The following is a 23,816-nucleotide window of genomic DNA, read 5'->3' as shown; positions in this document are numbered from 1 at the left end:
TAATTTGAAGGCCAAAGCCCACCCAGTTCCTCCTCCTGGTCGGGCGAGGAGCAGCAGCAGGCCATATCCAGCATCATATCGATCGTCGGCGCGGCGACGACAGAGGGTCTTCAATGCCAGTGCCCATGAAGTCCCAAGTGGTCCAAATCCCATCTCCAATAGGTAAGCAAGCAAAGGAATCAAAGCGTCTAAGCCGTCTCTCTTCATCATCTTCTCTTCTTTCTGTCCTCCTCTCTCTACATAATTACACCTCCGGCAGTGCCAGAACAACATTGTCATATTTTTGTTCATGTTATCATTGTCCTACAAACACACCCTAGTAGTCAATCATATAATCTTGAAACTTTGAGAGTGTATATGAGATTCAAGTAAATCATCTTTACATCTTATTAGTTGTTTTCCCTTTTTTTTTTTTTTTACTTTCTTGAATTGATGATGGGTTTTCCTGTTCGTTACTTGATTTTGTCTCTCTTTCCTCTCATGGGTTGGGTGTTTGTATGATTGATATAAAAGTATGGATTTTGGATGATTTCCCATCAAAATTCATGTAATAGAGAGGACGGGGATTAATCTTCTCATCGTCTGAATAGTGTCATGAGTATAATAGTAGCAGAGCAGAGATGAATGAAGAAGTACTACTGAACAACTAAACTAACAAAGCCAAGAGACATCATCATTAAATTTAAACAACTGGGTTTGGACTCTTGTTTAAGACGAGACCGCATGCAATCATGAAAAGGAGGGTAAAACCCTTGTTCTGCGTGAAAAGCTATGTGGCCAGGCATCCAAAGTAGGAAGTGAAGGGTCACTTTCATTCACCGAATTCCCGTAATGACCCTCGTTGGTGTCTGGGAAATACAGTAATGCCCTCTTTTTTTTCTACAAAAGTTGAATCATTATAAAAGGGTTCTTTCCGTCCTCATCTGTCATTGCATGATTTTTTTTTTATATTCTCTCGTTGGCTTTCTCTTTCCCTGTCATGTGAAGGAGAAAAAATTTATATTAGTCCTGTCAGCATAATTCCTAAATCTGGTAAGAACTGAGCGGGTAGATCTTAAAAAAAAATGCATCTAATTGGTGCAATCAATCGTCTATCAAGAGAAAAAATCGATGCAACCAATCATCTAAACTCAGAATCCATCCTTCCTGATAAATATCTGTCATATGCATCCAACAGGACAGCTCACACAGCCACCACACGCTCAGTGGCTCAGTGGCCAAGCTTCCCCACTTGCGAGGCATTTAAAATTCTGAATTTGAACCATGTTTGATGCTCTGACCACATCTGGAGCCAGAAAGTTGTTTCAAATCTACCGACTTTTCATTTTTAAATCTGATAATTTTATAGATTTTAGGCTAATCTATGAGTCTATGACCCAAAAGCAAAGAACTCCGGCCACCACCGACGAGATGTAGATGGTCCACTTCAATCGAGAGGTCAAAAATATGTATGTTGTATTCAAAATGTCTACATAGGAAAAGCTAGAAAGCTTTATTAATTAGACAAAACAATCTCCCAATCCAGGTTTTACATGATTTCTAGGAATTGGTTAAGCATAAAAAAGATGCAGAGGGCACACAACACATCGCCCTGCCCTCTGGTCTTCAATTCCTTTGGTAGTCAGGGACTGAGAGAAATCCCTAAAACTGCAATGCAAGCTTCAAGCTTTGAAAGACTAGATAGAGAGCTTCATATATTTATACGTAATAGCTTTCCAAAAGGAAAAGAATGAATATGATTATAAAGAAAAGTTGAGATATGAACAGTGTGGACAGGATCATAGCTTCAAATCCAATTCACATCTCATCATTACTGTGTAAAGGGTGCAATGAGCCCGATTGGCTTTCATCCACTTTCATGCAAAGACTTTGCCTGTCTGCCACCCAGCTGAGCTGACTATTATCTGCAGGGCTCTCCTCTCACACCCATCTTCAAACAAAAAGATAACTCCAAATAGATCGTGACTAGCCATATTAAATGGCCTTGGAGTTCCAACGCCGTAGATCTGGTCATCTGTCATTGCTCAGTGCATTATTTGCTATTCAATTCTAACAGCCAGGGTCCACCACATGGACGATATGGATTGATCCATTGTTGGGTACTTGGGTAACATCTATGGTAAGAGATAGTGTCACACACTCACAATTACGATAGAATAGTTGGAGTCCCATTGAAGCCTCACGAGAATTGAGAATTGAGAATTAAGGAAAAAAGGAAAAAAAAAAAGAAAAGCTTCTGATTTCTGAATTCAAAGAGGAAAAAGCCACTGATGCCTGAACTCAAAGAGAAAAGCTTCTGAATTTCTGAATCCAAAGATGAAGCCCTCTGCAAAGTGGTCCTTATATGTGACAATTGCAACGTGGCCAGCTACCAGTCTTGTACCATCCAATCCTTGTTTTGGTGTTAATCGAGATGTGTTCTGTCACATAGTCAATACAATTCTACCTGCAAGTCACCTCGGATAAATTTGGATTGTACAAGCACGTTATGAGGATACTACATGGTAGAAATGCAGGCAATCAAGAACGTCCGTTCATGGACCCACCTCTGGGATAACAAAACAGACATGAATGTGACTGGATCATCTCAACCATCCTCTGTTTTCCACCGCTTTCAGTGTTAAAAAGTAGAATTATCAATTATTTTTGGGGGAAAGAAATTGCATAGTTAATGATTTTAGAAGCTAATACATCCCCACAAATCACAAATATAATGGGGCCCTCCTTATTTATGCCTTTTATTGTATCTGTTATTTAGAAAATGATGATAAAAAGAAACTAATCACATACACTTTAGTTCACTTTTGATTTGAAGATTAGCAAAAGTTGAAATGGATGGTCTACCGGGAAAGCTATGAATTAGATTATTATTACTTTACCAAGGACACAACATAGTCTTTTTTTTAAATGACTAGGACTGATAATGGGGTCATCTTTGATTGATAGCTACAGTTCTCCTTGGGGCAGGAAGGTTGATTCTTTGTTACAAAAGTTTATAAAGTTTAAAATTCACTAAACAAAGGAGTACAGAATGATGCTTCACCATCAAAAGCTTAACCCCGGCTCTTCAACATTTCTTTGTATACTGGGCAAAGAGTGACAAGATCACAACTAAAGACAGTAAAAATGAAATCGACAAAATCTAGTTTGGTCTCTTGTAAATGCTTTTTAGAAAGTAAGAGATGTCAGGAACAAAATCCATACAAATATCTAATTTTACATGTTAATTATGGGCATGCATTATCAACATATCCAGGTGTTTTTTATGTCTTACTGTGAACTTTTACACTCAGCAAATCGAGCCATGACCTGGTTAATTTGAGCAGACCTCAACGACCACTTTCAAGCTGTGGACCAAAAGCTTTCTCATATATGTCTAACTAAGCTTCACGTGCTTGAATAGCCATGGATGATTGATGAAAAATTCTTACAGGCACATCTCTATAATGCAGAGACCTAGCATATAATCCTGACTTCGGGAAATCAAAGTCAAAATAAGTAACTAGAATGCCATCCCATCATAGGATGCCCCTAAGTTCCACGCTTCCTCCCTATTTCAATTGTACATGGTAGGTGGATGGGAAACGAAATAGGTCAAGTCATAGGATCAGTACTTGTAAAAGGACCTCCAACTTCAGAAGTTAGAACGAACTCCAAACCTTTGATTTTTTCTTTTCTTTTCTTTTTTTTTTTTTCTTTTGTAGAATTCCAAACCTTTCAATTAAGGAACTTAGGATTATTCTTGTATTCATGGCCCATGGCCCATGGCCCATGGCCCATGGCCTAATAAATGACGGGCACAGGGCACAACTGCACCAGTTGGAGTAAGACTTGTTCTGGAAAATATTTCATATTGATTTTCACAAAAAGTACTTTTTTTTCCCTGATACTTATTGGAAAATATATTTTCATTTATCTTTCTACAATGTTCTAAATTTCTAATTATCAACTGCAATGTAGGAACTTCAAAACCCAAATGTAACTCTGTAGGTTTTTCAACATAATACCTTGGGATGAAAAAGTGAAAGAATCACAAGAAAAGACTCAGCTAAAGGAATAGGTCTTTTTTATTAGGTACTGATTTTGCCACATCCCACATTTTTCATAGAGGGCGAAGTGTACCCTTGTTAATTAATTTTATAATAATAAACAGGTTATATTTTGATTTTCACTGGGATGTGCCTGGATTATCAAAAATTGGGATGTGGCCAGATAAATCCTGTTTTCATTTTCCAATAAAACTCAGAACTAGAAAAAGAAAAATGCAACTGGTTAGAGGACTGCTTCCACCATCAGAAGACATAAGAGGAAATAGTATAGCATGGAAACCGAGACAGCAGTTGGAATCTGATGCGTCCAGGAGTCTGACTTGGCAAGAAGACATAAAATGTGTCTTGGACCTGAGGACACAACCAAAATTGCACTTACTACTGAAAAAATTATGTATCATGTAAATTATATCATATACAAGTAGAAGATTGCATAACCAAATCTAAAAGTTTTATCTTTATCACACATCATTCAATAAGAAAAGATGGAATTCATTATTTACATCAGATGCTCGTTTATGTCACAAATAAGGGGAAAGAAGTCATATGTGGAAGTGTCCCCTCAAGAATCTGTTTGGTGTCTGAGAATTCAACAGATGTATGCCATGGAAACTTTCTCCATTTAGGAAGGTCCATCTCACATTGCAAGGAAAGCCCTTTAAGATTCAGATTGCAAACAAACATGGGCTTTCTATCTTGGAAACTAGAAGAGCCTTGGTAATGTCATGAAGCAACTATGATGGAGCTACAGAAAACAGGAGAATATTGGAGCATTTAAAGGTAACTCCCATTTCTTTGTTATGACTAGGTTAAGAGCCAGAAGTTACCTAATGAATTAACCCACATGGGCCTCTGCAGTAGGGGTCTGGATTCTTCCATTCAGATAACAGAAGAGATGCTGCCCATTCATTTCGACTAGAAACTTTACCTTGTAATAGCAGGTCATCACTGGCTATTCACTTTGCATTAAGCATCCATATTTCAAAGTTACCTTTGCATGAAAACTATTCCTTCCCGTGATCCAAGCCATGCCCCTATACAAAAATAGTTGAAAAGTTAACATTAAGAAAAAATGGACAGCAACAAACACCAACCATAAAAAGCTAAGCACGAGAGAGCAGTAAGAGGCTGTACCAGATCCTGTCCAGCACACTGTTGAAGGAACCAAATTAGAGATCTTATTCCTAAATAGCATCTCACCAGTCTTGATGCTCCAGATACGTAAATTACCATCCTCTCCACCTAACAAGTATTTTAGAATCTAAGCTTTTAGAAAAATGTAAAACGTATTGATTACAATCAATGTTATGAACCTGATAAGACAAGCCTCTCAGATGGATCCACTCCAAGTTGTATACGTGTATGCGAATTTACATGCCCTTCATAAGATTGGATGGCTCCTCTCTTGAGAAGGCGGTGATCATAGAGGTAGATCTGCAAATGTAGCAAGAAGGATTCAATAAACATATAAACTTCACATTGGCTATAAACAAATATATTCAGATGAAAGCTCACCGATCCATCCATAGAGCTTGCTAAGAAGTATTGATCATAGGATTGAAGTGATACCAAACTACATGTCAAAACTTAAATTTAGTTAATGTATACAAAACAACAATAAATCAAAGCAACAAAATTTAATAATAATAGGAGTAAATCGGGGGGCCCTTAGGATTGAATACCAAGAGATACCTCGATGTGACTTCTTCCGTTACCTTGGTTCAATAATCCATTATAAGGGAGACATTGATGAGGATGGTAGAATTAGAATAGGATGGGCAAAATGGATGGGTATATCTAGAGTCGTATGTGACAGGCGAATACCACTTAAGCTATAAGGAAAATTCTTTAGAGCAGTTGTAAGGCCAGAAGTGCTATACGGAGAAGAGTGTTGGGCAGCCAAGAACCACCATGTCCAAAAAATGAGTGTGGCACACATTTGAATGTTGAGAAATTAACTTATTCAAGGGAACCCAAGGTTCAAAAAATCGATACAATATGCCCCATATCGGCCATCGGGCGTATCGTATCATGTCTTTTGGGTCCCGATACGCCTGCTTACAGGTGTTTCAGGACACCACTATTTTTTAATGAAAAATATAGGTTAAAAACTCCCCAAAAACCAAATTTTGAAAACAAAATAAAAAAAAATCATATTTCCGTGTGGTTCAAAGTACCGATACACCTCTGCTGATACACAGAGGTGTATCGATACTTTGAACCATGAGGGAACCTAGGAGTGGCTCCAATAGGTGATAAATGAGGGAAGTAAACCAAGATGGTTTGATCAAATGCAGAGCAAACTGCCTACAAAACCTGTAAGAGGAAGTGATATGTTACAAGTTGAGGGGGCTAGAGGGGCAGACCAAAGGATATGACACTAAACATAATCAACTAGTGAAACAAGATTCATGTAGTGGACCTATATAGTTAGGACAAGGCTTATATGATGATGATGATGATGATTAAACAACAATAAATTATCACCACTAGACATTTTTCTCCTAAAAATGTGCAGACAAAATAGAAATGTAACTTGAGTGACATTCTACTGACCTGGAAATAGATGAAGGCATGAAAATGGTGCATGATGGATGTATATTTCCTTTGAGCTGCACAGCACAAAATTCAGATATACTCATTTTTACACAAGATTTCACTAATAAGAACTGCTCCAAGAAGGTATTTTTGTGATAAATCAAATATAATCGACAATTTAGGCAAGCATTTGGCATGCTTTCAGAGAATTCATTCTGACAAACTTTGCGATTTTAAGAATTATTTTTAGTTTGGATGTACAGAAATTGCTGGAACCAATTCCTTTTTGTGGGCTTAAAACTCATTCTAAGAATTGATTCTTTGGAGCTAAAAATTTATCTTCAAAAAAGAATAGCTCAAAACTCATTATTCATATAGTGGTTCTTTGGGAAAAAAAAAAAAAAAAAACTAGACATAGCCTTGACAGGCATAATTATCTGAAATTTGGATGGCCTGCAATAAAGGAATTTAAAAGTGTCTGAAGCCTGGGCTATTGGCTGCTAAATGGATTGTGTATGTCCAAGGAACAGTTTAACTAGAAGAACCAAATATTAGATCAAAATTAGGAATGAATAAAGTGGTGAACTTTACTAGAAATAGAAGTACCATTTGTTGACACTGTAATGTATGAGTTTCAAAAGCAGTATGGTCAATCCAGTATTTAATATATAAAATATGATGAATGCACCGATGATTGTGTATTTCTGTGGTGGCTGTTTATGTCGATTTGGCCTGTCGGAAATGTTGTCAAGTTGGCGTTTGCCCTCTTTACTCTACAGGAGTTGTGTGAGCAGAGAGCTTGTTAGTGAAGAATCAGGTAGAAAATCTCCGGGTGTTTTAAATCTTTATTATTATGGGAGATGATTTCCTTGAGACTAGTCAAGAATCCAAGAAAGTTGCAGGACTTGGTTCTCTAATGGGTACATTTACAAAATATTGTGTCATAAAGATTAAAGAAAGAAAGAAAAGAAGAAAACAAAAGAAGAGGAGAGGAGAAGAAGAGGTGTGTTACTATTCACACCCAGAAACATGGTATCTGAACATAATAATCAAATTACAAAAAAGCCCATAACTAGACACCCTGATACAAAAACATATAGAAGATGAAAATTCCCTTACACTCAACATTCCCCCTCAAGCTGAGCATATATATTTATCATGCCCAGCTTTCCCAGCTTCCCCCTCAATTGGCTAGTTGACCTTCAAACCTCACAAAAGGTAAACAAATCTCTCCACTTGCAATTCTTTGTCTAATGAAGTGTCTGTCAACCTCTATATGCTTTGTACGATCATGTTGAATAGGATTTCAGGCTATGTTTATGGCAGCATGGCTATTACAATATAGCATCATTGGAGTATCAATTTGTACTCTCATCTCTATCAACAAAGTTTCAACCATAACGATTCAGAAACTCAATGATCTATGGCTTTGTACTCTGCCTCTACACTTGATCGGGCCACAACAGATTGCTTCTTCACAAGATGCAACGTTACCACCTACCAAGGTACAATAACCAGAAGTATAGTGCCTATCATCAATAGAACCTACCCAGTCAGCATCAAAGTAGGCCTCAATCTTGAGATGCCCATGATAAGAATACAACAATACTTTTCCTGGACATCCTTTCAAATAAGCAAGTATTTTATTCACTACTTGCATGTGAGAAGATTTGGGCTTATTCATATATTAACTAACCGCACTCACAGCATATGATATATAAGGTCTAGTCAAACATAAGTAGAGAAGGCGACAAACAAGTCTTTGATACATACCTTTGTTAGGAAGAACATCTCCATCATCACCTCCCAACTTATGATTGGAATCAACTAGAGTTTTAGCTGGCTTACAATCCAATCTTCCTACTTCTTGAAGCAAATCATGAACATACTTCCTTTGAGAAATATAAATGCCCCTTTTGACCTTGCAACCTCAATCCCATGGAAGTTCAAGATCCTTAATTTCAAATTCAGTAGCAAGGAAAGACTTCAATTCAGCAATACTTGAGACACATCCTCTATGATAACAATATCATTGACATATACTATCAACATAATCACATGGCTATTGACTCTCCTTATGAACAAGGTATGGTCATCTTGAGATTCTATGAAACTGATTTTCAAGACTGCCTTTCCAAATCTGTCAAACCAAGCTCTAGGTGATCGTTTAAGGCCATAAAGGGATTTCTTCAAGCAGGAAACCTTTCCTTCACCTCCTGAGATGTTCACTCTTGGAAAAAGATCCATGTAACCCTCTTCCTGAAGGTTGCCATTAAGGAAGGCATTCTTAACATCCATTTGATACAAGGGCCAAGCTTTACACCTTTCAATTAAGCCATCAACTTTATGCTTCATAGTGTAATACCCACTTAAATCTAAAAGGAACTTAACCTTCTAGGAGAAATAATTTGCCATGTTTGGTTTTTTCCAAGGGCCTTCATCTCTTAATTCATAGCATCTTTCCAATGAGGAAACTATACCGCCCTGATAAGATTGTAAGGGATAAAAACAGAAGAAATGGCAAAGACATAGACACAATAAGAATGTGATAAGGTATCATAAGAGACATAATTTGATATAGAATATTTAGCGCATGTCCTTTTCACTTAACAAACTGTAATAGGGAGGTCAATGTCATAATTCACATTAGGAGGCTTAGTAAAGTAGAAGTTCAGGACTGTATTAGTCTTGAACCCTAATGGATTTCAGGTTCGAAAATAAGAAGAAAGGTAAAGAGAAAAGGAGGAAGAGGTAAGAGAAGTAGTAGAACACAAGAGTTGAAAAAGGAGGAGCAGAAGCTTAATGTTCTGCCGCCGCCACTTTAATCAATATTTATAGGTTATGCTCATTACATGGAAAGGACAGATCTGCCCTTAGTCTTTACATAACGAATAGAGCAAAAATAAGACTGAAATAAATAACAACTGAAACAACTAAATGACCAATAGCTAACCCTAGGAAGACTAGAACACCTTCTACCCTACGAACACAGTGGGACCGTAGCTGTGGGGCCCACATCAGTGTTCTCTACACTCCCCCTCAAGTTGGGAATAAATGTTTATCATTCCCAACTTGGATAGATCTGCCTCTAGCTTCTTCCGTGGTACAGCTTTGGTGAGGATATCTGCCAGCTGCATGTTGGAGGTGATGTATGGGAGACACACTTCTTGTGATGAGACCCTCTCTCGTACAAAGTGTCGATCAACTTCAATATGTTTAGTCCTGTCATGCTGCACTGGGTTGTATGCTATACTAATAGCCGCTTGATTATCACAATACAGCATCAGGGGCTTCTCATACTCAATACCCAACTCCTCAAGTAGTGATCTCAGCCAAAGAATTTCAGCCACTCCGTTAGCCATTGACCTGTACTCAGCTTCAGCACTAGATCTGGAGACAACACTCTGTTTCTTACTCCTCCAAGAGACCAGGTTACCTCCCACATCAACACTCCCAGCCCAATCGGCATCCATATAGACTTCCACCTTCATGTGGCCATTGTTCTTGAACAGTATACCTCTACCCGGGCATCTCTTCAAGTATGCTAGTATTCTTTCTGCTGCTAGAAGGTGCGTGGTTCTAGGAGAATGCATGTACTGACTGACAACACTAACTGCATAACTGATATCTGGCCGAGTGAGGCATAGATATAGGAGCTTTCCCACTAACCGCTGGAACATAACTTTGTCTTCAAGTAGCTCCCCACTCTCTGCACTAATCCTGTGGTTCTATTCAATGGGTGTGTCTGCAGGTTTGACACCCAACTTTCCAGTTTCAGCCAACAGATCTAGAACATATTTCCTCTGAGAGACAAAGATCCCCTGTTTAGATCTAGCAACCTCAATACCCAAAAAGTATCGTAGTGTACCTAGATCTTTCACCTCAAACTCTTGATGAAGGAGCTGTTTGAGGGACTCAATCTCATGGCTGCCATTTCCTGTCACCACAATATCATCAACATATACTGCAAGTAGTGTCAGTGAGGACTTCACCCTCTTGATGAACAGTGTATGATCTGACTGGGCCTGTACATAACTGAACTTCCCAAGGGCTAGTTTGAATCTGTCGAACCAAGCTCTAGGTGACTGCTTCAAACCATACAATGCCTTATTGAGCCGACAGACCTTCTTACCTGCCTCTGTATCATAGAATCCAGGAGGCAACTGCATGTAAACCTCTTTCTGCAAGTCTCCATTCAGGAAGGCATTTTTAACATCCATTTGGTACAAAGGCCAAGTGTAGTTTGCTGCAAGAGATAATAGAACCCGAATGGTGGTCATCTTGGCTACCGGGGCAAATGTCTCCAAGTAATCTATACCATAAGTCTGAGTGAATCCTTTTGCAACTAGCCGAGCTTTGTACCTCTCAATGGAACCATCCGCATTGTGCTTCACAGTAAATACCCATCTGCATCCAACTGGTTTTTTCCTTTGGGCAAGTCAACTAGCTCCCAGGTAATATTTTTCAACAGGGCATCCATTTCAACTTGCATTGCACCTTTCCACTCCGAGACTGATAGGGCTTCTTGCACTGTTCTTGGAATAGGGACATTAGCAACGGAAGTGAGATAGGACCTGTAGGAGGAAGATAGGCGATCATAGGACAAAAACTGGGAGATGCAGTGGGCTGTAGATGTGGTGCAATGCCGTTTTCCTTTACGGATGGCAATGGGAAGGTCAAGGTCATCTGTAGGGGGTGAGGTAGCAACAATGGAAGGAGTCTCTGTGGGCCCTGGGACTGTAATATTTGGACTTGGAGCCGTAGAAGAGGTTGGAGCTGGCCGGGACTGCTGATGACCGGGATCAACCTGCCTGCATCGCCTGTGATAGACTCTCAACTCCCGATCCCCCTGACCACCTTCGCTACTGCAGCAATCATCACCCACTGGAATAGGTAAGGGAACAGCCCCAAAAGTATTAACCCTGCCCTCACTGCACTCCCCCTAAAGAAAAGGACCCAAATCTCCACGCTCACTACTAATATTAACCCTGCCCTCACTGCACTCCCCCTGAAGAAAAGGACCCAAAACTCCATGCTCACTACTCTCCCCCTGAGGAGAGACTCGAGAATAGTAGGGTGTCTCCTCAAAGAAAGTGACATCCATGGATACAAACTTCTTCCTTGAGACTGGATCATAGCAGCAATAACCCTTTTGAGTTTGTGCATAACCAAGAAAGATGCATTTGGAGGCCTTGGGTTCGAACTTGGAGTGATGGGGACCGAGAATCTGAACAAAACAGGTACAACCAAATGTTTTGAGGGGAACAGTGAACAACTCCTCATCTGGGTATAGAAGGGAAAAAGGAGATGACATATCAAGAACCCGGAAAGGAACCCGATTAATAAGATATACTGCCGTGAGGATAGCGTCACCCCAGAAGCGAATAGGGACATTGGAGGTAAACATAATGCTTCTAGCCACCTCCAAGATGTGCCTATTCTTCCTTTCTGCAACCCCATTCTGCTGAGGTGTATGAGGGCAAGTGCTCTGGTGAATAACCCCATGAGTAAGAAGGTAAGAAGCCAATGGCTTAACAAAGTATTCCTTTGCATTATCAGATCTAAGAACTTTGATCTTGGCATCAAACTGGGTTAGGATCATTTGGTGAAAGTTTTGGGTCAGGGTGGGAACCTCATCTCGTGAACGCATAAGATAAACCCAAGAAAATCGGGTATGGTCATCAACAAATAACATAAAATATCTGTACCCACCCATGGAAGGAATGTGATATGGCCCCCAAACATCCGTATGCACAAGATCAAAAGGACGATTTCTCCTTTTATTGCTCAACGAATAAGAGTGTCTACAATGTTTAGCAAACTCACAGCTCTCACATTACAACTGGGACAACTCAACAGACTCAAACAAATTAGGAAACAGACTCCTTAAGGACCGAAAAGACAAATGACCCAATTGGTTATGTCAAAGCATAACCGAACTCACACTCTGGGAAACAAGTGACTTCTTATCCCCTGACTCTTTCTGACGAGAACTCTCCCCAAGCAGATAGATCCCATTCGTCTCACGGCCAGTCCCAATCACCTTCTTCATCTTCAGGTCCTGAAAAACACATCGGTCAGGGAAGAAGGTTACTGATCAGTTCATGTGTTTGGTAATACTACTGACTGAAAGAATATTAGTATCAAGCTTAGGGACATGTAAGACAGAAGACAAGGAGATGGTATCCGATAGCTTGATGTCACCCTTACTAGAAATGGGGACAAGAGAGCCATCAACAATAGATACTTTATCCCTACCAGAAGATAAATGATAAGTGGTAAACAATGAAGGCAAGCTAGTCATATGGTCGGATGCACCTGAATCTATTACCCAACAGGGTTCAGTGGTACCTGAAGCTGAGGCATGGCAAGCTGAGGCTCGAGTACCTGAATTTGCAGAAGCAAATGTGGCGGGGGCTAATGGTGACTGCGGTGGCTGAGCTAAGTTCCCAACTTCCCCTTCCAACTGTATAAGAGCAGCCCGAAATGCAGCTAAGGTCTCTAAGAATGTGCCTCTTGTGCCAGACGAGGGTGCTGAATTAGTATGCACTGCCACATGAACGTTACCCTTCTTGCTTCTTAACTTTGCCAGGACCAAATAAGGGTGTAGCTTCCAACATGTTTCTTTTGTATGTTTGGGTTTCTTACAATGCCCACATACCACATAACTGCTGTTCCCAATACTGCCTTCTGCCTGATTCTTAAACTCCATTTCGGTCAAGAACCAGAAGTCTCAAAAATAGGGTTACTACAGTCAAAACCAACACTTGGATTATCAACCACAATCACAAAATCAGTATAGAACCAATCTGTACTCACAGTAGATGTACATGAAACAGGTATAAACTGATCTGAAATCAGTAACCACACACAACAGCAACAGTCCAAACTGTTTTCACCCCCTTAGAAGAGTTCGAAACCCCAAAAGAAAACTGAAAAAACAGTTTGGAGAACAATCTGATATGCTGGAGCTGAATTGGGGTTTTAATCAGTCCTAAAAGCAAATTCTCAGTCGTACACTCCAGACAATACCGTACGGATAAGGCTTGTAGTAGGGCTAATATGAAACCCTAAAACTGATCAATGCTGAGGAGAGAACTATTAGGGTTTGCCGCAGTATTAGATCACAAGGTTCAGTCCAGTACTAGGGTTTGCCGCAGGATTAAGACAAAACCCTAGAGAATAGAAAGATAAACCCTAGAGTGGTTCGGCCGCCCTTGCTAGATAGGTCCAACCTATCTTCTCTGATAGTACTTCTCTCAGAAAATAAAAAACTTACAATAGGATGTTGTTTGCTGCCTTCCAAGGTTACCCGAACCCTAGCCTTCGCTGATTCTTCCTGATCACCAACTCGCTGCAACTGTGGCAATTCTTCAAACAGCTGCTAATCCTCTGGAGATCTCCAAGAACCAGTCAACGAACTCTACTTTCTCAACTTCCAGCCTTAGATGGTTCTCATGTGGTCGGCTGGACTAGACTCACATGAGAAACCCTAGCTCTGATACCAAGTAGAAGTTCAGGACTGTTATCAGTCTTGAACCCTAATGGATTTCAGGTTCGAAAATAAGAAGAAAGGTAAAGAGAAAAGGAGGAAGAGGTAAGAGAAATAGTAGAACACAAGAGTTGAAAAAGGAGGAGCAGAAGCTTAATGTTCTGCCGCCGCCACTTTAATCAATATTTATAGGTTATGCTCATTACATGGAAAGGACAGATCTGCCCTTAGTCTTTACATAACAAATAGAGCAAAAATAAGACTGAAATAAATAACAACTGAAACAACTAAATGACCAATAGCTAACCCTAGGAAGACTAGAACACCTTCCACCCTACGAACATAGTGGGACCGTAGCTGTGGGGCCCACATCAGTGTTCTCTACAAGTAACAAATTCAACACAAGCATCAGAAACAAGAAGAGGTCTAGGTTCCAAATTGTCGATGTCTGGGAAGTTAGATTATAATGGACATTCAATCTCCAAAGTCATCCTCTTTTTTGGTCTAACAAACCACTAGTGCCAAGAACAAGGAATAGGAGGAGGCAAAGGATGAGCACTACTACAAGAAGGAGGAGAAGAAGAGGGACCAACAGTATCAGTTGTAGCTGACAAAGGAATAGGCATGTAAAAAGGAGTCTGATCTTCACTAACATTAGCCCCCTGAAGAGAAGGACGAGAGAAGGAGAAGGAAGTAGACTCAAAGAAAGTGACATCTTTGGACACATATCTCTTACTAGAACAAGGATCATAGCAGTGGTACCCCTTTTGAACTAAAGAATATCCCAAGCAAACACAGTTGATAGACTTTGGGTCAAATTTCAACCTAGAAGGACTCATGTCATGGACAAAACAGACACACCCATGGACCTTGAAAGAGAGAGGTGGAAGGCATTCTCTTCAATAAAAAGAAGTTGGTGAAAGGATTGGAGATGAAGGGCCAACGAGGGAAGTCCATTAATAAGATATAAAATTGTTTAGGCAACATCCCCCCAAAATCGAGTTGGAACATGCATCTGGAATAGCAATCTTCTGGCCACTTCAACCACATGTCTATTTTTTCTTTGTAAAATACCCCATTTTGTTGGGGAGTTTGAGGATATGAACTCTGGTGAATTACCCCTTTTCTTCAAGGAAAGCTTGCAAGTGCTTCTTGAAGCATTCCTTGGCATTGTCAGATTTGAGAATTTAGTGTTTGTAGCCACCCATACAAGGAATAGAATAAGGTCCCCAAACATCAATATGTATTAAATGAAAAGCAATATTACTTCTTTTGTTACTTGCAAAATATGCTACATTGCTTTGATAGTCAACAAACTTCACACTACAGACCATAACTAGACATAGACTCAAACAGACTAGGAAGAAAAAGCTTTAGTGAACCAAAACACATATGCCCAAGACAATAATGCCACAATTTCAACTTAGTTTCTCATAATGACAAGACTCGAACTAACACATTAACCCTAGCGTTGGAGACTGATCAAGAAGATAAACTCGATCAGCTTCATGTCCACTACCAATCATCTTCCCCGTACTAGGCACAATGAGAAGGAAAGAAGGTTACAAAACAACTATGAGATTTGGTAAGGGAACTAACTGACAAAATTTCTATGCAATTGTGGAACATGGAGTACGGAGTTCATAAGAAAGGGTTGTTGGTAAGTTTAACTTCACCCAAACCTGAGATTGGAGTTTGAGATCCATCAGCAATGGTAATCTTACCTTTCCCTTAAATAATCTATAAATGAAGTAGGAAGGAATACCAATCATGTGATCATTGGCTCCTATGTCAATTATCCAAGAGTTAAGGGATGAGGCATGGCACACAAGTGTAGTACCTGATTTTGCAAAGGGATTGGAACATGTTTGTTAGCTAATAGATTAGGCAGCCCGCTCTTTTCAAGTTGGAGTAAAAGATGCCTCTCAATTTTTCCATCACATTAGAGGTGTCATGAGTAGGTGCTCGAGTAGAGGAGGATTTCCCTCAAGCATATGAGTCTGAGCATCACAACTACTTGTAGCAACATGAACATTTCCCTTCTTTCCAGATTTAAACTTCTCAAGCTTTAGATGGGGATTCAATTTCTAGCACTTATCCTTAGTGTGCTTTGGCTTCTTTTTTTTTTTTTTTTGATAAATGAGTAGTAGTTTTATTAATTCAAATAATGAAAATACAATCACCCTAGGAGGAGGGACGAGATGTTACCCCACCCCCCTAGGACTGAACCATATACACTAAACCAGCCCAAGCCTGAGACACAATTACAAAGTAGCCCAAAACAGATCTCCCCTTGACACCCCTTGCTTGGCCAGAGAATCAGCCATTGCATTTGCAGATCTTCTGACTCACTGAAACCTGACATTCATATTCCTTGTCATCCATTTAACTTTCTTTAACAGATCCCTGTAGCCCCAACAAGCTGTTTCTAGGCTAATCAGTCAGCCTACTATCTTGGAATCCCCTTCTACTAACAGATTGTTCACTCCAATTTGACTAGCCATCTGTATACCTTGTACCGCTGCTAGTAGCTCTGCCCTTACTGAATCACCTTCACCCACTGGTCCTGAAAATAGAAACAACATATTGCTGTCTTTGTCTCTCAGAATCCCACCAACTCCGGATGGCCCTAGGTTATCTTGGCAGCTTCCATCAAAATTCAATTTTACCACACTGTCCGGTGGGGGATTCCAATCAACTTGTGAATTGGTCTTGGTGGAGACTGTAGCAGCCACTACAGCCCAATTTCTCCTTAAGTCATCAAAGGAGTAATTTGACAACAAGTGTGCTTCGGCTTCTTGCAATATTCACAAATAATCTCTTCAGGTTTTTCAAACATAGGAGGTTTATCATAACTCTGTTTGGGCTTGATGGACACAAGGCAATGTGTTCACCAATAGGTACCTACATCATAGCATTCCCCCTACTCTCCTCATTTTGCAAAAGGGAATATGTAGTGGAGAGTGACAATATATCAGTACTAAGAATGTTTTGAGTAGTGAAATCATAGTCGGCATTTAGTCCAGCAAGGAAATCAAAAACTCAGTTTTTCTCAATGTACTACTTCCTGTATTGCTCAGCATCTATAGAATCCTTCCACACCAAAGCCTCTAAATGATTAATTTCTTCCCAACTTGAATGTAGCGAACAAAAATACATAGTCACTAGCCTCTCTCCTTGACACATATTGCATGCATGTCTTTGCAATTAATAGATTTTAGCAGTGTTTCTCACTTGAGAGTAAGTGGCAGTTAATCGATCCCAAATATCCTTAGCTGTTGAAAGGAGCATATAGTTGCAAGCATTGTGTGGCTTTATAGAGCATACAAGCCATGACATGACTAATAGATTATCCTGCTTCCATTTAGAATGATTTGGATCTTCAGGTTTTGGTTTAGCTTCCTTACTAGTAATAAATACAAGCTTACCACTTCCATCGATTGAAGCTTAGCTGATTGGAACTGTTGAGTTGGGCCGATTTCTAGTTATTGGACCCAGTTATTTATTTCTTATTTTTAAGTTGTTAAGTTAGGAAGTTATTGGGATTTAGGCCCATTAGTTTATGTTTCTTAAGTTGTAACTGTTCAACTACTTAAGTAGCCGCCCTACTAAGGGCATTCTTGTAATCTCCTATTCTTTTCAGTTGAATATATAATACAAAGAGAGGTTGGCAGCCAGAACTAATTCAATTCTGTTTGGCATCCTACTCTTTTTCTTCTCCTCTTTTCTACTCTACTGCTGAAACTCTTCATCTTCTTCTTCTTTCTCTTCACAAGGAATTTATCTAAAACTGCAATCAATTATTTCTACTTGGTATCAGAGCAGGCCGGAGGTTCCTTGAGCTGTTCTATCATGCAACCCTAGATCAGCCAACTGCATGGTGATTTAAGAGGCTGATCTAAGATCTCAGGTAAGCCCAGTTTTTGGATTTTTTGGTGAGTAGAAATAACTAATTGCAGATTTAGTCGAGTTTCTTGTGAAAGGAATGAGGGGGAAGATGAAGATTTCAGCAGTAGAGAAGAAAGGAGAAGAAGAAAAGAGTAGGAAGTCAACCAGGATTCAGAATTAACCCTAGCCGCCTACCTCTCATTATATTTATACTTAAGTTAAAAGATGAGATATTACAAGGATGCCCTTAGTAGGGCGGCTACTAATATAGCTGAACAGTCACTACTTAAAAAAAACATAAACTAATGGGCCTAAAGCCCAACAACTTCCTAACTAAACAAAAAACAACTCGGACCAACTCAACACTCCCCCTCAAGTTGGGAGTAATGTCACACATTCCCAACTTGCGTAGATCATGCTCCAGCTTGTTCTTTGCAACACCTTTTGTGAGAACATCAGCGAGCTGCAGATCAGAAGCAATGTATGGAAGACAAACTTCTCCAGAAGTTACCCTTTCTCTGATAAAATGTCTATCCACTTCAATGTGCTTAGTTCGGTCATGTTGGACTGGGTTATGGGCAATGTTAATTACTGCCTGATTATCACAGTATAGCATCATAGGTTCTTCTACCCGTACACCAATTTCTATTAACAGGGAACGGATCCAGAGAAGTTCTGAAACTCCATGTGCCATGGCCCTGTATTCGGCTTCAACACTTGATCTTGCCAGCACTGTTTGTTTCTTACTCTTCCATGAGACAAGGTTACCCCCAACGGTGCACACTCCTGAAGTTGATCTCCTGTCATCAAGGCATCCTGCCCAATCTGCATCTGTATAAGCCTCTAGTTTCAATTGTCCATGATCAGTAAATAATATGCCTCTGCTCGAGTGTTCCTTCAGATAAGCAAGAATCCTGTCAACTGCTTCCCAATGCTAGACTCGTGGAGCATCCATGTATTGACTTACTACACTCACTACATAGGAAATGTTTGGTCTTGTCATACACAAGTATAGCAGCCGACCTACAAGTCTCTGATACCTCACAATATCCTTTACCGGTTCACCTACTAATGCATTGATTTTATGGTTCTGATCAATAGGGGTGCTGATTGCCTTTGTTCCAAGCTTCCCTGTCTTTTGAAAGAGATCCAAGACATACTTCCTTTGAGAGATAAAAATTCCATGTTTTGATCTTGCAACTTCAATGCCTAAGAAGTATCTCAGTTGTCCAAGATCCTTAATTTCAAATTCTTTATGTAGGTTCCTTTTCAGACCATCAATCTCACTCAGATCATTCCCGGTGACAACGCTATCATCCACATAAACAATTAGGACTGACACCAAAGATCCCCTTCGCTTCACAAACAAGGTGTGATCAGATTGAGTCTGAGTGTAGCCAAAAGAAATCAAGGCCTTTCTGAATCTGTCAAACCATGCTCTGGGAGATTGTTTCAAGCCATAAAGTGACTTCTTAAGCCTGCATACCTTTCCCTTTTCAGTATCATTGTAAAAGCCAGCAGGAATATCCATATACACTTCTTCTTGCAGATCCCCATTTAGGAAAGCATTCTTCACATCAAGTTGAAACAAGGGCCAAGAGTATGAGGCAACAAGAAAAAGAAGTATCCGAACAGAGGTCATCTTTGCAACTGGTGCAAAGGTCTCTAAGTAATCAATGCCATAGGTTTGTGTGTACCCTTTTGCAACAAGTCTTGCCTTGTACCTTTCTATACTTCCATCTGCCTTATATTTTACTGTGTAAACTCATCTGCATCCAACTGTCTCCTTGCCTTCTAGTAGATCCACAATGTCCCATATCTGGTTCTTAATCAAAGCTGCCATCTCTTCCTACATAGCTATCTTCCACTCAGGTTTGGAGAGAGCCTCACTAACACCCTTGGGTATAGACACTGAATCAAGAGAGGAAAGAAAAGCACAGTGGGAAGGAGAAAGTCCATTGTAGGATAAGTACAGTGAAATACAATGAGCAGTACACTTTCTCTTCCCTTTTCTGAGAGCAATAGGGAGATCAAGGTTATCTGTAACAATGTTAGTAAGATCAATGGGAACTGAAACAGTAGCGGGACCAAGAAGAATACCTGAATCCATGTTAGCCAAATCTGGAGTCTCCAAGGAATCGACAGGAAGTGATGTGAGTTCTGCTGTAGTGGAATCAACCTCCTTGTGAAGTCTCTGTCGTAAGTAATGCTGAGAAGCAGAACGCAAAGGAGGTGGCAAGGTAGGTGACATAGGGTGGTGGTCAAGCACTGGGGTAGACACAAGGACAAGAACTAGGAGAGGAATAGGCTGCTGACTCACTTCCCCAAAACACTCCCCCTGAGAAGGATTCTTTGAGAAGAAGTACGTGGATTCAAAAAAGGTGACATCCATGGTAACATACCAACTCCCAGAGACTGGATCATAGCAGCAGCACCCTTTCTGATTCTCTGCATATCCAAGGAAGACACACTTCTTTGCCTTGGGATCAAGCTTCAAGCGGTGAGGACCAAGGATATGTGCAAAGCAGACACACCCAAACACCCTGAGAGGAATATGACATCTCCCCCTGAGGAAAAAGAGACTGAATGGGGTGCTGAATCCAAGTATACGAGAGAACACCTTGTTAATCAGCTATACTGTTGTGAGAGTTGCATCACCCCAAAACCGAACTGGAATTGTAGATGTGATCATCATGCTTCTTGCAATCTCAACAATGTGTCTGTTCTTCCTTTCTGCAACACCATTCTGCTGTGGACTGTAACGACAACTGCTCTGATGGACAACACCATATTCTAACAGATATGAGGCAAGGTGTCTTTCAAAATATTCCCTGGCATTGTCGGATCTGAACACCTTTATTCTAGTTCCAAACTGTGTTAGCACCATCTGATGAAATTGCCTCACCAAGGATGGTACTTCATCGCGGGATCTCATAAGGTAAATCCACGAGTATCGTGAGAAATCATACACAAATAAGAGAAAATAGCGATAGCCTCCCATAGAAGGAACATGGTAAGGGCCCCACACATCTGAATGAATAACATCAAAAGAAGAAGAACATCTTTTATTACTAAGTTTAAATGAATGTCTACAATGCTTTCCAAGCTGACAACCTTTACACTCCAGACTTGACAAACTAACAGACTCAAAAAGTTTTGGAAACAAAAAACTCAAAGAAGAAAAAGGTAAATGGCCCAAACGATTATGCCAAAGCATAATTTGACCCACAGACCCTGACTCACTATCCCTGCTGACATGATGACTCTGATGAGGAGGAAGTACATCCAGGAGGTAGATTCCATTCACCTCACGACCACTCCCAATCGTCCTCTTTGAATCCAGATCCTGCAAAATACAATGACTAGGAGAAAAAATTACTAAGCAGTTCAGATTCTTAGTCAAACTACTAACAGATAACAAATTAGTGCTCAATCTGGGAACATGAAGGACAGAGGGTGGAGAAATAGAATCACTAATCTTGACAGATCCCTTCCCAGCAATAAGAACATGGGATCCATCAACTGTGGAGACCCTATCTCTGCCAGAACAGAGCTGGTAAGTTGAAAAAATAGTAGAGCTCTGGGTCATGTGCTCTGAGGCTCCAAAATCTATAATCCAAGGAGGTCCCTCCTTACCTGAAGTAGAAACATAATTTGCAGTGACGTGTGAACTACCTGTGTGAGCAAAGGAAGTAGAGTGGACTCCACCAGTGCCACCTGTACCTTGCTGTCCGCTTGCGGTTGAACTGGAACTAGATGTATCCCGCTAGTTCAGAAGTAGCCCATACCTCTCAAGTTCGGCCCTTACTGCAGTAGCTGCAATAGACTCCAGAGCAGTTGTAGTAGGAGGGGCCAGAATGTCACCAGTAACTGCCATGTGTGCATTTCCCTTCTTATTTTTCAATCTAGTCGGCACAAGATGTGGGTGAAGCTTCCAGCAAGTATCTCTTGTGTTTAGGCTTCTTACAGTAGTCACAGATCAAATCTGTTTTATCTTCCTTCTTGATTTCACTGCCACCCCGATCTCCACTTTGTTTAGGTTTCACAACACTTACCATGGCAAACTGATCAAGAATAAGGTTTTTCATCATCACATCTCTCCTGCACTCCTCCCCTGACACAAAGGCATATGCTAGGGAGAGAGTAACACTGTCCCTGGAAAGAAGGTGCTGTCATGCAATATCATACTCGGGATTAAGGCCAGCAAGAAATTCAAACACCCTATACTTCTCTAGATGTTTCTGATAGGTAGTTGCATCCTTAGTGGTTTCCCAAGCAAATGTCTCTAAATGGTCAATCTCTTGCCACAAGGTTTTAAGGGCTGAAAAATAGGCTGCAACAGATCTATCTCCTTGCCTTGTAGAAATAATCTAATTTCTCAACTGATAAGCCCTAGCAACATTCTCCCTCTGTGAATAGGTTTCTGCAACCCCATCCCATATTTCCTTAGTTGTTTTTGCCAATAAAAATTTTTTACTTATATGGGGCAACATGGAATTACACAACCAAGTCATCACCATATAATTTTCCTGTACCCACCGGGAGTTGCTAGTTTCGGGTTTCACCTCTTCACCAGTGATATACCCTAATTTCCCACGAGCACCAATGGCCATCTTTACAGATTGTGACCATTCTAAGTAATTTGCACCAACCTAACTGTAGTATTGGTCACAGCCCCGAAAGGGTCTCCAACACCTCCTTCCACTGGTCCCATTTCACTCCCGGGCTTGTTTTCAACTCTATGGCCCTCCATGCTTCTCAATAAATGTAAAGAAAATAACTGAAATTTGCAACAAGATCAAACAAAACACTTTTTGGAACCAACAACACCTTTCTAGTGTCCTAGACTTTCTTTCCACAAAAGATTCCTTTTCTATAGGACAGGAGAAGAGAGAGAAGAGGCAGTCGCTCTCTCTAGAAGCCTCCAAATCAGGCAGGACTTGAATCACCCCTTACAAAAAACTCCAAGGAACCCTAAAAAATTAGGGCGCCACTTCCTAGGTCAAAATTGAAGAGTCCAACAGAAACATGACTCTTCTCGTTTCTCCAGTTTTTCCTGATTTTGATGAAAAACCCTAGACCAGCTACAGGGCACACAGATCCACCAAAAGAAAATTCCAAAAACTGGGCTTACCTGAGAACTTCGATCAGCCTCTTAAATCACCATGCAGTCGGCCAATCTAGGGCTGCATGAGAGAACAACTTCAAGGAACCTTCAGCCCGCTCTAATACCAAGTAGAAATAACTAATTGCAGATTTAGTCGAGTTTCTTGTGAAAGGAAAGAGGGGGAAGATGAAGATTTCAGTAGTAGAGAAGAAAGGAGAAGAAGAAAAGAGTAGGAAGTCAACCAGGATTCAGAATTAACCCTAGCCGCTTACCTCTCATTATATTTATACTTAACTTAAAGGATGAGATTACAAGGATGCCCTTAGTAGGGCGGTTAATAATATAGTTGAACAGTCACAACTTAAAAAAAAAAAAACATAAACTAATGGGCCTAAAGCCCAACAACTTCCTAACTAAATAAAAAACAACTCGGACCAACTCAACATGGTGGATTTGTTTTGCCCTGTAGCTAGTCTAGGGTTTCCCATCAAAATCAGGAGAAACTAGAGAAAGGGGGAGAGTCTTATTTCTGTTGGACTCTTCAATTTTGACCTAGGAAGTGGCCCCTAATTTTTTAGGGTTCCTTGGAGTTTTCTAAGGGGGGCGGTTCAAGTCCTACCTGTTTTGGAGGTTTCTGGAGAGAACGGCTGCCTCTTCTCTCTCTTCTCTCGTTTCACAAAAAAGGAATCTTTTGTGGGAGGACCATTTAGGGCACTAGAAGGGTGTCATTGGTACCAAAAGT

The 23,816-nt window shown here is 40.3% G+C and overlaps 1 protein-coding gene across 5 annotated transcripts in view; it reads right to left on the bottom strand.

Moving 5' to 3' along the window:
* Window positions 1-351: 351 nt before the first annotated feature.
* LOC104599783 (Transducin/WD40 repeat-like superfamily protein) overlaps window positions 352-23,816 on the bottom strand; it is an 86,330-nt gene continuing 62,865 nt past the window's right edge. For 2 of the 5 annotated variants that reach the window (XM_010262496.3, XM_088891583.1), the window contains exons 9-14: window positions 6,606-6,661; window positions 5,565-5,622; window positions 5,363-5,483; window positions 5,184-5,291; window positions 4,877-5,083; window positions 4,045-4,794 (exon numbers count right to left, since the gene is read on the bottom strand). In XM_010262496.3, the coding sequence (XP_010260798.1) occupies window positions 5,037-5,083; window positions 5,184-5,291; window positions 5,363-5,483; window positions 5,565-5,622; window positions 6,606-6,661 (390 nt within the window). In that variant the 3' untranslated portion in view covers window positions 4,045-4,794; window positions 4,877-5,036. Of the gene's footprint in view, window positions 2,447-4,044; window positions 5,084-5,183; window positions 5,292-5,362; window positions 5,484-5,564; window positions 5,623-6,605; window positions 6,662-23,816 lie in introns of those variants that run through there. The other 3 variants (XM_088891586.1, XM_088891585.1, XM_088891584.1) reach the window with 3 other exon arrangements.

This window comes from Nelumbo nucifera, chromosome 7, assembly GCF_055504915.1.
Source record: "Nelumbo nucifera cultivar China Antique chromosome 7, China Antique-T2T, whole genome shotgun sequence".
In the NCBI taxonomy this organism is placed as follows: domain Eukaryota; kingdom Viridiplantae; phylum Streptophyta; class Magnoliopsida; order Proteales; family Nelumbonaceae; genus Nelumbo; species Nelumbo nucifera.
This window is presented reverse-complemented; position numbering and strand designations above follow the sequence as displayed.